The sequence below is a fragment of the Sus scrofa genome, chromosome 12 (assembly GCF_000003025.6).
Source record: "Sus scrofa isolate TJ Tabasco breed Duroc chromosome 12, Sscrofa11.1, whole genome shotgun sequence".
Lineage (NCBI taxonomy): Eukaryota > Metazoa > Chordata > Mammalia > Artiodactyla > Suidae > Sus > Sus scrofa.
This window is the reverse complement of record NC_010454.4, coordinates 6,523,655-6,540,333: the sequence shown is the minus strand read 5'-3', so window position 1 is coordinate 6,540,333 and position 16,679 is coordinate 6,523,655. Positions and strand designations below refer to the sequence as shown.

Genomic DNA, 16,679 nt, shown 5'->3' with positions numbered 1-16,679 from the left:
CAAATAACAAATCTTACCTTCTCCCCCGCTCTGGCTAGGTTGTGGCTTTTGGTTGCACACCCCTTACGAGGCAAACTCGGTTTTCGGGCAACACTTGAGCAGCCCCAAATATCAAAAACATACCAATTTAAAATGTAATTACTCGAGTTCCGTTGTGGCACAGCAGAAACAAACCCAACTAGTATCCATGAGGTTTCGGGTTTGATCCCTGGCCTCAATCAGTGGGTCAAGAATCTGGCATTCCCTGCTGGGGTGTAGGTCACAGACTGTGTGCTGTGTGAAGGCTGGCAGCTATAGCTCTGATTCAACCCCTAGCCTGGAAACTTCCATATGCCAGGTGCAGCCCCAAAAAGAAAAAAAAATGATTAATTAATTAATTAAAACTGTAATTACTGTGAGAATAAGGTGTCTTTGAAAATTATTATGTTAATTCAAAATGTTACAAAAAGGTCCAGAAAGCATGAAGCCCAGAAAAAGAGAATGGAGCTCAAATTTAGTTTGGTTGATTTTTGTTTTTCTTTTGTTTTGCGTGTTGGTATTTTTCCCAGGAAAGACGACACTCTCATTCTCCGTGAAGGACTCCTGGTTTTCACTCTGACAGGTGAAGACTGCCTGTCATGACTCCCATCCTTCCAACAAGAAAAAGCTGAACAAACCGAAAATCAGCTGCTTTCCTGCGACTCATCAGAGAACTGCGTTTGCAGAGGAAAGTGCTCCCCTGAAATCTGGAGAGACAGGCGAATCCAGAAAGTCATAGCCAAGATCCGCTAGCCTGGAGCAGAAGCCACTGGAGCCACGAACGGTAGGAACACACACACACACACACACACACACACACACACACACACACACACACACAGTGATGTTGAGGACTTGCTGGAGGCTGAACGGGGACTAAGATGAGAGCATGAGACTCCTGGGAGAAACTCCCAGACTTTCACAGACTTGCCCTCCAGGGACCCCAGCAGATTCCCACAGTAAAGATCCAAGCCGGTCCTCACGGCTCTGGCAGGGGGAGGGGAAGAGTAATCCTTCTGAAATATGCCCCGAGCCCTCCCCATAGCAAAGGCTGCCTCTGCACAAAAAAGACTGTTCCGGAGTCTGGCCCCAGAGCCATGAGGGGAGGGCATTCTTCTCACTCCAGCCCCCTCCAGGCTTCTGTGTCACCTAAGAGGGTAGAAAGCTGCGCAAAGAGAAAACTTTGCGGAGTTCCCGCTATGGCACAGTCAGTTAATGATCTGGCTTGTCTCTGGGCCAGTTTGATCCCCCCCCAGCACCATGGGTTAAGGGTCCGGTGTTGCCACAGCTGTGTCACAGGCCACAGCTGCTGCTCGGATTCGATCCCTGGCCCAGAAGTTTCCGATGCTGCAGAAGGTAGGGAGGGAGGGAGAGGGGGAGGAGGAAGGAAGGAAAAGAAAGAGACGGAAAGCAAGAGAGAGAGAAAGAGAGAGGGGGAGAAAGAAAGAAAAATCTGCGAAGTCATGAGCCAGAGACGAAGACCCACAAAAAGACCCATTAAAAGAGATTTAATTAGAAAATTGTGGACCCTCCGTCTCTCCCACACCAACAGGGCTCCAGCCAACAGAGGGTTACAGCTGAAGGAGCTGCGAGCCACAGACTCTCTCTGGTGTAGAAGTATTTATGGAAGCCCAGTGTAGAAAGAGATGACAAAAACAAGGATCCTAAAGGAATTTGAAGGCTCTGGCCCCCATAGCTAGAGCAAACATTGAACAAATCCCAACTGGGAGCCAGATTAGCATAAACCCTCACGATGGAGACCAGAGACCCAGATCCCCCAGGAGACCTCAATTCCTATTAACTGATACAGCATGTCTGGCTTTCAACAAAAAATCACAAGGCACATCAAAAGGCAGAGAAAAAGACAGTCTAAAGAGACAAAGCCAACATCAGAACCGAACTCGGATGTGACACAGATGTCGGAATGATCAGCCATGGAATTTAAAATAAATATCTTCATGGATATCCTGGGAAAAGGAGGCAACATGCAAAGACAGGTAAAGTAAAGCTGAAAGGAATAAAAAGCACTGTAATGGGGAGCTCCTGTCGTGGCTCAGTGGTTAACGAACCCAGCTAGTATCCACGAGGATGCGGGTTCAATCCCCGGCCTCACTCAGTGGGCCGGGGATCCAGCATTGCCGTGAGCTGGGAGGTAGGTTGCAGACGAGGCTCGGATCCTGAGTTGCTGTGGCTGTGATGTAGGCCAGCAGCTGTAGCTCTGATCCCACCCCTAGCCCAGGAACCTCCATATGCCTCAGATGGGACCCTAAAAAAACAAAACCCACTCTAATGGAAGCAAACAATGACCTCATGGGCGGCTTTGACCTGGGTAAAAACAGTATCAGCGAGCTTAAAGATAAGTCAGTAGAAAATTTCCAAACAAAGCGAAAAGGAGAACAGAACAGAACGTCCAAGAACTGCAGAACCATTTTAAAAGATGTCATAAACACATTCTTTGGATGCAAGAAGAAAAATAAAGTAACAGAAGAACTATGTGACAGAATCTGGAAAAGAATAGACATGCTATTTGTAAAAAGGAATCACTCTGTTGTATAGCAGAAATTACCACAGCATTGTAAATCAACTCTGCTTCCATAACACTTTAAAAAATGAAAAAAGGAAATATTTGAAGTAATATTTGAAATAAAAATGGCTGAGAATTTTCCAAAACGAATGACCAAATCTAAAAGACTGAGCACAATTAAACGCCAAAAACAAAACTGACAAAAAAGCTACATTTAGTCATAACTGGGGAAAAACAAAAACAAATCCTTGGGAGAAAAAAAAAAAAAAAAAAAAACAGAGGAACGAGTTCCCTGTGTGGCTCATTGGTAATGATCCGACATGGTATCCTTGAGGACACAGGTTCGATCCCTGGCCTGGCTCAGTGGGTTAAGGATCCGGCGTTGCCGTGAGCTGTGGTGTAGGCCACAGATGCAGCTCAGATCCTGCATTGCTGTGGCTGTGGTGTAGGCTGGTGGCTGCAGCTCTGATTGGACCCCTAGCCTGGGAACTTCCATACGCTGCAAGTGTGGCCTTAAAGAGCAAAATAATAATAATAATAATAATAAAGACCATCAATGGCTTTGCATTGCTCAGAAGAAGGTCCAAAGCCTGTCCCACAGGTCAGGTTTCTACTTACGTCTTCAGATTTGTCCCCTATCATCCTCCCCCCCTCTCTTTCTGGACTCCAGCCAGACTGGTTTTTTTTCAGCTCTTGGCCACCATAAAGTTCTGGCACACGCTGATCAATGTGCCTGGGTCACTCCACCACTCCCTTCAGCTGACCGATGCCCACTCTCGCTCTAGCTCTCACGGTAAACATCACTCCTCAAGGACATCTTGCGTCATCAACTCTAGATCAGTTCAGATCCTCGATTATGTGCTCTTCATGCCCCTTGAGCAGGCGGATGAAATCATGCCTATGAACCTTCAGAGCTCAGAACCAGACCCTGAGAAGTGGTGACCCTTGCCAGCCATGTGACGTTCAGAGCCAAGCAGCCATTGGTTTCTGGAACCTTCTTAACTACAGGCATCATGGATGGCAAGGAAGCTCAGGAGAAAGTTATGGGAGTTTCCTTTTTTTTTTGTCTTTTGTCTTTTCAGGGTCACACCTGCAGCATATGGATATTCCCAGGCTAGGAGTTGAATCAGAGCTATAGCTGCCAGCCTATACCACAGCCATAGCAACACAGGATCCAAGCCAAGTCTACAACCTACACTACAGCTCACAGCAACGCCAGATCCTTAACCCTCTGAGCAAGGCCAGGGATGGAATCTGCAACCTCATGGATACTAGTTGGGTTCATTAACTACTGAGCCACGACAGTGACTCCAAGAGTCTCTTTTAAGCTGTTGGCCCTTAACTTTTTTTTGAATAGACAGCTTTGAAAACATAAGGAAAGCTGTGAGACGTCTCCCTATAAAAATCCACATAAGCAAACTTTTTCATAATATTTTCAATGTTTTACAGTTCCCCCAAAGTCCATCTAGTCACCTCAAGTTAAGACCCCCAACCACAGGCCCAGTGAGAAGCTCATACACACACATTGTTTCTCTGGCTTTGTTCATTTGATTAATATTTATTGGGTACCTACAATATAGAGATTCCAATAAGAGCACCTTATAAGTGAAACGTACTTTATGGTTTAAAAGGAAAGGAAGATTCTCACATAATCATCTCATTTACTCCACGAGAAAACCCAGGGAAGGAGACACACATTGTTCTAGCTATTTTACAGATGAAAAAAAACATGAGGAATCCCAGAGAACCTAAGTGATTCGGTTAAAGCCACCCAGCCAAAAAAAAAAAAAAAAAAAGGAATTGAAACCCAGAAGTAAAACACACCCTTTTAATCCTAGACCTGGCCCTTTCCCTCCATATGAATACTGACTCCCGTGGCTGGTGGTGACGGGACTTGTGTCCAGGGAGGTAGCTGCCTGCTGAACACCAAGGTCATGATACGAGGATAACCTCTGAGATCACAGTCTCAGCTCCCGGGTCCCCTGATAGTCAGCCTCATGGTCGCCTTTCCAAGCAATAATAAAACTCCGCACACTGGTATTTCAGGCAGCAGGAGCACCCTGGTGTTTAGGGGAGGTAGACACAGCCCCTCACCCCCATCCCCCGCAACCCCTTGCTCAAAGAGCACAGTATCTAATATTTTTTGAGTTTCTAATATATATCAGGCACCTTTCGAGGCTTTTTACATGAACAAACTCATGAAATCCTCAGAACATCATGAGGTAGGTATTATTACTGTATTACTCTTTCCATCTTGTGGACCCTTAGGGAAGGTTAAGTAACATGTTCAAGGTAACACAACTTACCATTTTCAGAGCTGTGATTTGAACTCTGGAGCTTGTTTGTGCCCTTAACCACACCAACATTCCCAAGCCAATTGTTCTTAACTCTGGGGGGTCCTGTGCCTCCTAGAGAGTGTAATTTGAGCTCTGGTCCCCCTCCCTAGAAAAATGCATTTCAGCAGAATTTTGCAAAATATTTCAGAAACTTCAAGGACCCCCAAAGCCCATTATCTATCGGCCTTACACATACCCGGAGGAAGTGTCCAGAGACCAAAAGAGAAGTGGCGCCAGCGCCGCAGGGCTTCGCCTCTGCAAGCGCGAGAGGAGAGATGAGCTGCGTGGTGTAAGGGGGATGCTGGGTCAGTGAGAATCAGGAACCGTGAGCTCCTGGGACCGCAATGCCCTGAGAGCGCAGCTGGGTCGTGAAGCTCCAGAGTCCAGGAGCCGCATAAGATACGCACGGACCGCCGGCTAGACTGAAATCTTGCATCCCTCCCCACGTCCTGGAGTCACGAGACAGGGGACTCAGAGAGGACCAGATCTCGGAACTCTGCTGCCGGGCGCGCAGGGACCGCATCACTGTTCCTGGTGCTGAAACGCCGCGGCCGCCTGCACGCCGGTACCCCGCCGCAGCGGCTGCGGGAGCTGTCCAGTTCTGAACCGGATGCGGCCCGGCCCGCGGGACTTGGACCCGAGCCTGCCGCACCCCGCGGAGCCCGGACGGAGCTTCTAAGAGCGCTGACGCAGAACGCTGGGAGAGCAGGGAGCAGCAGGCTCCAAGCTGGGCATGGACCTGCAGAGACTCGACTCCTACCAGGGTGGAGCTGGCCCCGACTTCCAGGAGCACGTCCTGCATAAGGTAAGCATCTCTTCTAGTCTCCCGTCCCCATCTCAACCCTGGGAGAGGGCGCCGTTACCAGGAGTTCTCTCCGTTCCCTTCACTTGGCTTTAGCACTCAAAGAGAAACTAGCCCATACCTGTGAACTTGAGGAACCCTTCCTGCTGGATCCTGTTTGCTGCTCAAAACAGATGCGCGAATGCGGGGGAGGGGCGGCCGCCAGAGGTTCAGACTGTCCTGAGTTTCATCCATTCGTTTAAACCTCCTGCGTCCCTTTCTCGCTCACTCTCTCCTGCCTCTCAACCCTTTGAAACCCTGGGCACCTTTGCTCTCTGTAACCATCGTGGGATTTTTCCTCCCACCCTTGACTCGCAAGCTCCTGTCCCATTCAGTCTGGTAATTGCGCTCACATACTTGAATTCCTGGCCAGCTTGGCTGAAATTAAACGTGGAAATGACCTGCAGCAGAAATAAACTCTTGTTTTCAAACCGGAGTCCCCTGTGGCTCCAGAAAGCTGCCCTTCAGCCATGAGGCGCTCTGAGCCTCCTGAAAGTATTTTCTTATGTCAAAGTTTTAACTCATCGCTTGCTTCCCTCATTCATGTTTTTTATACAACAAAATTATCAGTAAGGTAACCAGATTATCAGTAACAGACATGATCCACAATGTCCCCTTGAACTGATGGTGGGGAAAATGTATCAGCCTCTCTCTAGGCAACACTTTGATCTAAAACGCATCACTCGAAAAAATCAGAACCTTATATTTGCCATAAGAAGTCATTACTGCCCATCATCCCCTGTCTCTTCCCTCCTCATCCAGCCCTTATATTTCCTACTTTGCTAATACTAGTTTACCTATTAGTTCCCTGAAAGGCTGTACATGGTCCTATAGGTGGAGATTGTTTGAAATCAAAATATCACTCAGAAAATTCCATGAGTGTACGCGCTGACATAATCTCAACCACCTGTTTGCCCCTGTTATACCGTTTGTATCTGAGGAAACTCAAATCCAGAGAGGCAAAGTGACGTGTCTAAGAAAACAAAGTAGGAAATAGCAGCGTGCTAAAAGCCAGGAATTATGATTCTAACATTCTTTTCTCTCTACAAGTGTGGTCCATAAACCAGCAGTGTTGGCCTCAGAGCTTTTAGAAATATGAACTCCTAGCCTCTTCCTCAGCCCTGCTCAATCTGTATCTGTATCTTAACATGATCCCTAGAAAACAAATAAGCACATTAAAGTTTCAGCCCTGTGCCAGCCTGGCTATTTTTGACACAAATTGCAGAGAACCCACTATTAAGGGAAGTGGGTCTATAGAGTTGAAGAGTCCAGCAACTTCTCCTTCCAGGTTCCTGAACCCCCAGGGTAGAGAGAAGGAGAAAAATGTTTAAGTTCCCCTGTCAGGAAGTTTAAAAACCACTACTATTTGAGGGGAACTGGAATAAGATGGGTATTCTTTGAGGCTGTGACTCTAGCCTCAGTAGAAAGTGCACACAAGCAAAAGGGAACATAATTACAAATCAATTACAAAAGCATCTCAGTGACAAGATAGATGGGTCTTCCCAAGTTTAAACCATATTATAAAGGTATAAATATTTGTTTTAAAAGCTTTAAGATTTGGTGGTCAGGGTTTTTAAATTATTGAACAAGTGTGGTCTTTCCATCTCAGTCACCCACACATGAAGTGTAGGATGTAGCCCATGATGAGAACTTTCACTTTCTTTGGGTTTATTGATTACCAAATGGGAGAGAGCCCAGTCCTACAAGTTCCAACATATTTGCAGACAGGTGTCTACTTACCAATAGTAAATGCTCAAGAGCTTCAGCTTAATTGTGAGCATCTTTTTCGAGAGCAGAAGCTGGCCTTAAACCTCTGATGCCCAGTAGAGTAACATACATATGTAGCAGTTTTCCTCCTCTTATAATACTGATAACCTCCTCCTAATGTTATGTTCTTATTGTACCTGACTTTTTTTTTTTCTTTTTGGTCTTTTTAGGGCCACACCCACAACGTATGGAAGTTCCCAGGCTAGGGGTAAAATCAGGGCTCTAGCTGCCTACACCACAACCACAGTCACACAGGTTTTGAGCCCTATCTGTGACCTACACCACAGCTCATGGCTATGCCGGATCCTTAACCCACTGAGCAAGGCCAGGGATGGAACCCACATCCTCATGGATACTAGTCAGTTTCACTTCCGCTGAGCCTCGAAAGGAACTCCTGTACATGACTTTTTATTGTGACCCACTAAGAAAACTTCTTGTAAAAGGGCAAAGTATCCACATATTTGTATTATTTTTAAGTTTGCTATGTAATAGAGTCCAAAGAAGTCCTGTTATTAATTAGAATGTCTTGACCACAGAAGGCAGGGCTCTCCTCCAACATTTGTTGGTAGGAGGAAGGATTTTTTTTAAGCGAACATTTTGTCGAAGTATAACAAACACAAGAAAAGCCCAGATCTTATGTGAACACCTTGATGGGCTATCACAAAGCAAGCACCTCGGTGCAGCATCTACCAAAATGAAGATAGAACTTACTGGAGTTCCCTGGTGGCTCAGCGGTCACCAACCAGACTAGTATCCATGAGGATGCAGGTTCGATCCCTGGCCTCACTCAGTGGATTAAGGATCCAACCTCACCGTGAGCTATGGTGCAGGTCGCAGACACAGCTCAGATCTCAAGTTGCTGTGGCTGTGGCGTAGGCTGGCAGGTGTAGCTCCGATTGGACCCCTACCCGGGGAACTTCCGTATGTCACAGGTGTGGCCCTAAAAAAAGCAAAAAAAAAACAAACAAAGCAAAACAAAACAGAACCTATCAACTTCCCAGAAACCACCTTTCCACATACTGTTCCCCTTCTCCTCCTCAGAGGTCACCTTTACGGAGGGGGAAGTATTGTGTGATGTTTATACAGGGCTGCCAGCTATGACACAGGGTAGTCCTAGAAACTTGCCAGAGAGGAGACATCACTGTACGGGGGGGAAAAAAATCCCAGGCTTGGAATCAGATCAGACCTTGATGTGACTTTGAATGACATCTGTGAGCCTTACTTTTCTTACCTATCGAATAGGAATAATAATATCTGGCTTGTTGTTTTTTGAGTGAGGATGCTAGATGCTATTATTTATTTATTTCTCATCATATAGAAAGCGCTCAACAAATGGATGTTATTGGGACACACATCTTGGCCTCCAGAACAACCTCAGTGGGTATCAAATTGGGTCTCACCTAAAATGATGAAGCTTTGTGAGAAAAGAAGCTGCTTCTCTCTCTCTCTCTCTCTCTCTCTCTCTCTCTCTCTCACACACACACACACACACACACACACACACACATATTTCACAGGCACAACTCCATGGGATTAAGCTCACACACCCACTTATATAAAAACTGTGACTTCTGGAGTTCCCGTCGTGGCGCAGTGGTTAACGAATCCGACTAGGAACCATGAGGTTGCGGGTTCGATCCCTGCCCTTGCTCAGTGGGTTAACGATCCGGCGTTGCCGTGAGCTGTGGTGTAGATTGCAGACGCGGCTCGGATCCCGCATTGCTGTGGCTCTGGCGTAGGCCGGTGGCTACAGCTCCGATTCAACCCCTAGCCTGGGAACCTCCATATGCCGAGGGAGCGGCCCAAGAAATAGCAACAATAACAACAACAACAACAACAACAACAAAAAAGACAAAAGACAAAAAAAAAAAAAAAAGGGAAAAAAAATTTAAAAAAATAAAAACTGTGACTTCTGTGGACATTACAGCCCTGACTGCCTAAGCGGAATATCTCTTTTTTTATGGAAAAGTGGAATGGGGTGTAACGAGACCTGTCACTAAAATTCACTTATCTAGAAAATATATGCCATATATCCTTAGCCTTGGATGGCACACACACTTTAGCTCATCCTGAGAGCTGGAGGCTGACCCAAAAGAGCCTGAGTGACTCTTAGAATATTCCTTGAGTGTGGGCTGGAAGCTGGGAACTTGAGCCTGGAGACACTGAGTTCATCCATCACATGCTTGGAGTTTTTAAATAGAGTTGCTGTTGTTCTCACAAATCTGAATATTTGATGCAATTAAATAATTTAAAACGTGTGAACAACCTTGCTGCTCTTTGCCTCGGAGAACTCCCCACCCTCTCCTGCAATGAGAACTGTCTCATGAGCCATCAAAGGCAGTGATATGAGTTAGGGGCTTGGAAACACTGCACGGCAGGTTCTTACTGCGCCAGAGTCTGACCGTGAAGCCTGGGAAAATGAAGCACAGAAGGCAGCAGATTTTGCCCCAGATGCTAGTGAATCAGGACAGAGACTTCTGGTCAAGATCTTACTTTCTAACTGGACATCACCAGCGCTCTGATGAACAGCCACATGCGGAGAGGAGCAAATAATTACTAAGTTACAGTTAGGAGCAAATAATTGTTCCAAAAGGAGCAAATAATTACTAAGTTATACTTAGTCTCCCCCATAGCATCTCAGAAAGACCAGTGACCAGGAGGCATAAAGATGTGGACCGTCCATCCTTTCATCCACTGGGGAAAATACGGAATTATTACAGATAAGGATCAAAAGTTCTCTGTTCTACAAAGATTCCCATTTCCTCTAACTCTGCTCCAACACCTCTTCTAGGTGAGTGGGACAGTTAAGCAGGTCACTTCCACTCTTCTCCCATCTTCCCTGTGCTCGTCATTCTCATCCCTCTTCTCCTGCTCATCTTCTGTGTCTATACCCTTCACTAGTCCTTGTGGCACATCTAGTCATTCAGCAAACATGTACTCAGCATTTCCAAAGGGTAAGAAACTATGCTGAGCCTTAGAGAGAACACACATGCATGGTTCCCATCTTCAATAAGTTCAAGGCCTGTAAAACATACACACAGGAATTCCCGTGGTGGCTCAGCAGTAAGGAACCCAACTAGTACCCATGAGGATGTGGATTTGATACCTGGCTTTGCTCAGTGGGTTAAGGATCTGGTGTTGCCTTGAACGATCTGTGGTATAGGTGGCAGATGGGGCTCGGATCCTGCGTTGCTATGGCTGTGTCGTAGACTGGCAGCTGTAGCTCTGATTTGAACCCTAGCCTGTAGGGATTTGATCCATATGCTGCAGGTGTGGCTCTAAAAAGAAAAAAATAAAGCACACAAACTGCTATAATACTGTGTAGAGTCCCCTATGTGCCCTAAGAAAGGTACAGGAACATCCAGGGGGATAACTCAGAAAGAAATGGTCCCTTCTGACCTCAGTTTGGCCTCTGATGGAAAGTTAATATCTAAGAAAGGCAGAGCTCCATACACCAGCCGACCCGCCCGCAAGGCCAGCCCCCACTGATCCTAGAAAAGGGTCTGGGTCCGGTGGCATTTTTCTTCCCTGCCAGAAAATTTTTTCCAGGGAAAGACAAATCAACCAGCAAAAGGCCATACCGACTATTTTGTCTCCCTCTACCATTCTTTATCCCTCAGGGGCATTTTTTTCCATTAAACAGTGTCAGTGAAACACAAATTTGTGGTCAAAGAATCTGATTCCACAGAAAGCCCATGCCCTGTAGGTGAGGAAGTTTTGCTTTCAAAACGAGTGTGTCATACATCAATAAAGTGATTTTTAAAAAAGAAAGAGGAGTTCCCGTTGTGGTGGGTTCGATCCCTGGCCTCTCTCCGTGGGTCAGGGATCCGGTGTTGCCGTGAGCTGTGGAGTAGGTCGCACACATGGCTTAGATCCCTCATTGCACAGGCCGGCAGCTACTGCTGCGATTCAACCCCTAGCCTGGGAACTTCCATATGCTGCAGGCATAAAAAGTAAATAAACAAATAAATAACTAGGAAAGAGGGGGGAGGGGGAGGGGAGAGGAGGGGAAGAAGGAAAAAGCAAAGGAAAAAATATATGTATATGTATAAAATGAAAGTGTGAGTACCAGCTCCTGTTCTTGCCGGATTTCCATCCTCAGCTCAGGAACAAACAAGAAAGCTGAGAGGAGTTCCCGTCGTGGCGCAGTGGTTAACGAATCCGACTAGGAACCATGAGGTTGCGGGTTCGGTCCCTGCCCTTGCTCAGTGGGTTAACGATCCAGCGTTGCCGTGAGCTGTGGTGTAGGTTGCAGACGCGGCTCGGATCCCATGTTGCTATGGCTCTGGTGTAGGCCGGTGGCTACAGCTCCGATTCAACCCCTAGCCTGGGAACCTCCATATGCCGCGGGAGCGGCCCAAGAAATAGCAACAACAACAACAACAAAAGACAAAAAAAAAAAAAAAAAAAAAAAAAAAAAAAAAGATAAAGGCTTTGAGGAGTTCCTGCTATGGCACAGTGGGTTAGTGATCTGGCTTGTCTCTGTGGCATTGCTGGTTCAATCCCTGACTCTGTGCAGTGGATTAAGGATCCGACATTGCTGCAAATGTGGTGTAGGTGGCAGATGTGCCTAGAAAAGCTGGAGAAAAGAGAGAAAAGCGAGCTGTTCCACTCCCTGTAGAAGATTTCCATTTGCTTGTTTTCCTCTCTTGCTTGCTCTGGAGACCTTCGGATAAACAAATGATGTGTACGTTGCATCATTAACAATCTCTGACCGCCTGGGACTCCTCGGGCTAATGTGCCAGGTCCCACCCAGGTCCCAGCACAGCCAGCTGGCTTGGGGAGTACTGCTGGTGCGCCTGGCTAACCTTAGCCAGAAATGACCTTGACTCTCTTATCTCAGCATCACTTCCCAAACTCTCAGGCTTCCCTCTCCAAGCATCCTTCTCTCTAAGTTAGCCTTCCTGGGACTGTTGGTAAGAAAATATCTGAAACGCACTGGTGTTGCTATACTGCTTCTTTTGTGAGCTGTTCTGGGAAAGGTCTACGCCTTCCTTCATCTTCAAGGCAGGAAATCCCAGCTTTGCTGGAAGGAAACAGCCAGAAGTGAGCCCCAGGCTAGGGAAATGTGGAACTGGACGTTTGAAGTGGCTCTGAGCTTATCCCAGTGTGCTCCTTGTTTCCAGTCCCTTCTCAGGCAAGAGAAATGGTCCCTAGAGGTTGCATGTGGGAATAAAGATCACAGCTCCTTTTCTGCCTAGCAGAGGGCTCAGGAAATGCCCTGGGCCCTCCTCCCATCCGCCAACCCGAGGAGGTTTTCTGGGGACAGACAAGAGAGCTTCAAGACAACAGCAAACAACAGATCTGGAAATCTTAATCCCTGGCCGCACCAATCAAAGCCTCCTAGACCTCACCCTGCTCCTGAAGGTAGCAAGGTCTAAAGTGGTGCAAGTGAAACGAATGTAGCTGTTGAAACAAGCAGAGCTCAAAATTCTGCTAGCGAATAACTCCCATTTCCCTGACCTTGGTGCCCAAACCTGCTCCCTCCGTACTTCTTTGCATTTCTGCTTATTAGCAGGCAGTTTTTACCCATCAACATAAGGGTGTCTTTGAATAATTGGTGCTGATGTAAACGCCATAGGTATGCTTGTGGGGGCCATGAAATAAGTTATGTTTAAGCTCCTATTTCCTCTTGCTTTCTAGCTCTCTGCCCCAGCTGCCAGCACACATACACACACAGGCACACACACGCGCACGCACACATGCACACTCACACACCTCTCCTGTCACAAGGTAGAGGCAGGGCCAGGGATGAGGCATTCTTGTTCTTTGTCTCTTCTTATCTTTTGTTGTTAGGAGCCCTTTAGAGGCGAAGCAAACCTTCCCCCCCTCCCCCAACCCCATTAGAATGTTGCATCCACATCCCTGCTTTTTAAAAAACAGATCTGCCCTGTCTCACAGCCATAGCCCCAGGGGACAGACAGGAACTGGCAACTGCTTCTTCTAGCCCCTCCCAAGGTCACACGGAGAAGCCACTTAACCTCAGGAAGGACAAGAAGATGCAGGTACAGATTCAACGCAGGCTGGGGGGTGCACCTGGGGACTCCAACCCTCAGGAACCTTCTCCCTCTGCAGGGAGAGCCCGCAACCTTCTTTTTAGCCAGTTTCCTCCTCCTGCTCAGGTTTCATGAGGCTGTGAACTAAGTGTTAAAACCATCTGCCCTACAGTCCAGAGGGACATCGTGAGCCTGTTAACTGCTAATGATAAACGGTAAAAAAATAAGCACATAATTCATTTGTGGAGTTTACCAAAAAAAAAAAAAAAAAAAAAATCTGTAGCATATGCTATGACACTTTACTCTTACCCCCTGCTTTTTCCAGTAGATGATATTATTAATTCCATAGCATAAATAGGGAATCGGAAGCCAGATGGAAAAAAATAAATTTCCTTGTTCAAGGTCACAGCACGTAGGTATTATGGGAGTTCAAACAATAACAGCAGCCCTTACCGTATGTGCCAGGCACTGTGCTAGGCGCTGTCTGTCCTTCCACCCTACATGCCCTCTCTTTTAATTGCATTTTACAGATGAGTAAACTGAGGCACAGAGATGTGAAGGAACTTGCCTAAGGTCACCCAGCTAACAAAGGGCAATCCCAGATCCAAACCCTAGCAAGCTGGAAATGCAGAGACAGAGTCGGGAAGGGTGGCAAGGGCTTCCCCGGGGGGACCACAGATTGTCATCGCTTTAGGCAGTTGGCAGAACCCAATGCGAAGCCCCAGCTCCACAGGATCAGAGACTTAAGTTTCGCTCAGTCAAGAGTGGATCCATCCCTCCAGCCAGGCTCGTGTTCAGCAGATTCACCTAACTGATGTATTGTCCTAGATGCCAAGCCACATTATAATCAGGGAATGGTTTGCTAAGCATGAAATTAAAAAAAGAGAGAGAGAGAGATTGGAGAACTCCGCTGTTGAACGATGTCAGGCTGATGTGGTTTGAAGGCTGGCTAGACTGCAAGGACAGCCTCCATGTACACAGCTCCTTTATAGCCTCGGATTCTCTCCATCCTGGCCTCTGCCTCCCTGGTCTATATTTAATGGTGACCTAGATCAGGTAAGCCTGCTCTTCTGCCCAGAGACCCAGCTTCCTGGCCTCCTTTAGGGACCACTTGCCTTTGAACTTGAGAATGCCCTGGACTTGACTGGTTGTGGGAGGAGGACGGCGGAGGAGGGATGCTTCCTCTGCAGGAGCATCCACCATCCAGATGCTCCCACACTTGTCATCCCACATCTCTGCCTCCATCTCGCTCAGGGCCCATGTCAGGGCCTCAGGGATTAGTGTTTCCAGAGAGAGACCATGAAAGAGGAAAAAGGCAAGGAGGGCCATTTCTACATATCCCACCCCCGCCCCATCCCACGTGTCCCCCTTGAAACTGGACATTCCTGGTGGAGAATCTTGAGAATTGATTCAGCAAACTTCTGCTGGGTACCAGGTGTTCCTGAGATCCCAGCAACAAGGCCCATTCCCCACCCCAAGGGGCAGTGTCTGGAAGGCTGGGTGGGTCAGCCAGCTGGCACCGGGGACTCAGGCCACATCTAACTTCCCCCCAACGCGATGCATGGACATCGGTGCCCAGGAAGCCTTCTTTTTCCTTTTTAATTTTTAAAAATTATACTTGATTTACAGTGTTCTGTCCATTTCTGCTGTACAGCAAAGTGACCTGGTTATACCTATATATACATTCTTTTTTCACATGATCCTCCATCACGTTCCATCACAAGTGATCAGATATAGTTCCCTGGGCTATACGGCAGAATCTCACTGCTAATCCCAGGAAGACTTCTTAAAAGTCAGGGACCTTGAGTCTCACGTGGTGGGAAGCAGGCCTGGGGACCAGGTCAAATGCTTGCAGTTGTCTGAGGCTGCCACGTTTCTGGGTCCTGATTCTGTAACTGATCCGAAAGGCTGTAAAACCCACAGCTCCAAGACAGGGCCCCACCTCTGAAGGTCAGAATGGCTCTGGGTGCCTGAGACGGGGATCCCTCCAAGTCCACGTCCAAGAAAGGAAGGGGTTCCCCAGTGCACTTCCAAGAAGTGCCTAGAGCAAAGATCCAGGGCCCATGCTTGGCAGAGTCAGATTTGGAGAAGCGAAGCTGACACCCCTCCCTCAGCATCTCTGAAAATCTGAGCCAAAAAAAAATCCTGAGTCAAAAACACCAGGGCCCTGACCCTGGGGATGACAAGGTGACGTGTAAAGAGAGGCAAAGAGAAGGTAGAGGGGAGGGGCTGGGCGAGCTCCAGAGTCTTGCCCTCCAAGACCCTTGCTCCCCCCAGGCCTGAAAAGCCAGGCATCCTCCAGGCATCACGGACACAGCAGGTGCACGAGAAGACCCTGCAGAGCAGCCCCTACTGCCACTTGTCCTGTCCTCTCCCTTCTCGTCCACACTCTGCTCTGTCCACCCCTCTCTGTCCACCAGCTTTCCTATCCACTCCCTGCCCCTCCTGCCACCTGCTCTGTTCCCCCCTTTTCAATGATTTTCTTAGAGCAGAAGGCAACTCATTGGCAGCAAAAGGGAACTGGGCTTGGGGTGTCAAAAACCTGGGCTTTTAGAGTTCCCATTGTGACTCAGAGGGTTAAGAACCTGACTAGTATCCAGGAGGTTGCAGGTTCAATCCCTGGCCTCACTCAGTGGGTTAAGGATCTAGCGTTGCTGTGAGCTGTGGTCTAGGTTGCAGGTGCGGCTCGGATCTGGTGTGGCTGTGGCTGTGACGGAGACTGGCAGCTGCAGCTCCAATTTGACCCCTAGCCTGGGAACCTCCACATGCCACAGGTGCAGCTGTAAAACAAACAAAAAACACCTGGGCTTTTGTCCTGGTTCTGCGTTAGGCGACCGTCCTTCTTCATTCATTCCATCAGAGCCCTTTACTGTCTACGAAGCAGTTGTAAGTTGTAAGTTGTAAGTGACCTCACCTGATTTCCACAGCACTGAGCAGAAGCAGCCGTGGCATCGGGACTGCCTGTAAAAGGGGAGCTCTGTAGTTAGGACTCTTGGTTGCTGGTGACAAAACCAACTCAAAACATCATAAGTGAAAAAGAGAATTTGGGAGTTCCCTTGTGGTACAGTGGCATTGTCACTGCAGCAGCTGTGGTTTGGGTTCAGTCTCTGGTCTGGGAACTTCTGCATACCATGGGTGTGGCCAGAAAAAAAGAAAGAGAGATGGAGTTCCTGTCGTGGCGCAGTGGTTAAGGAATC

General features: G+C 47.6%; 1 protein-coding gene across 1 annotated transcript in view; it reads left to right on the top strand.

Moving 5' to 3' along the window:
* The window catches only part of RAB37 (RAB37, member RAS oncogene family), a 51,131-nt gene continuing 39,120 nt past the window's right edge, over positions 4,669-16,679 (top strand). The window contains exon 1 of the mRNA XM_013980771.2: positions 4,669-5,683. Within this exon, the coding sequence (XP_013836225.2) occupies positions 5,612-5,683 (72 nt within the window). The 5' untranslated portion in view covers positions 4,669-5,611. The remainder of the gene's footprint in view (positions 5,684-16,679) is intronic.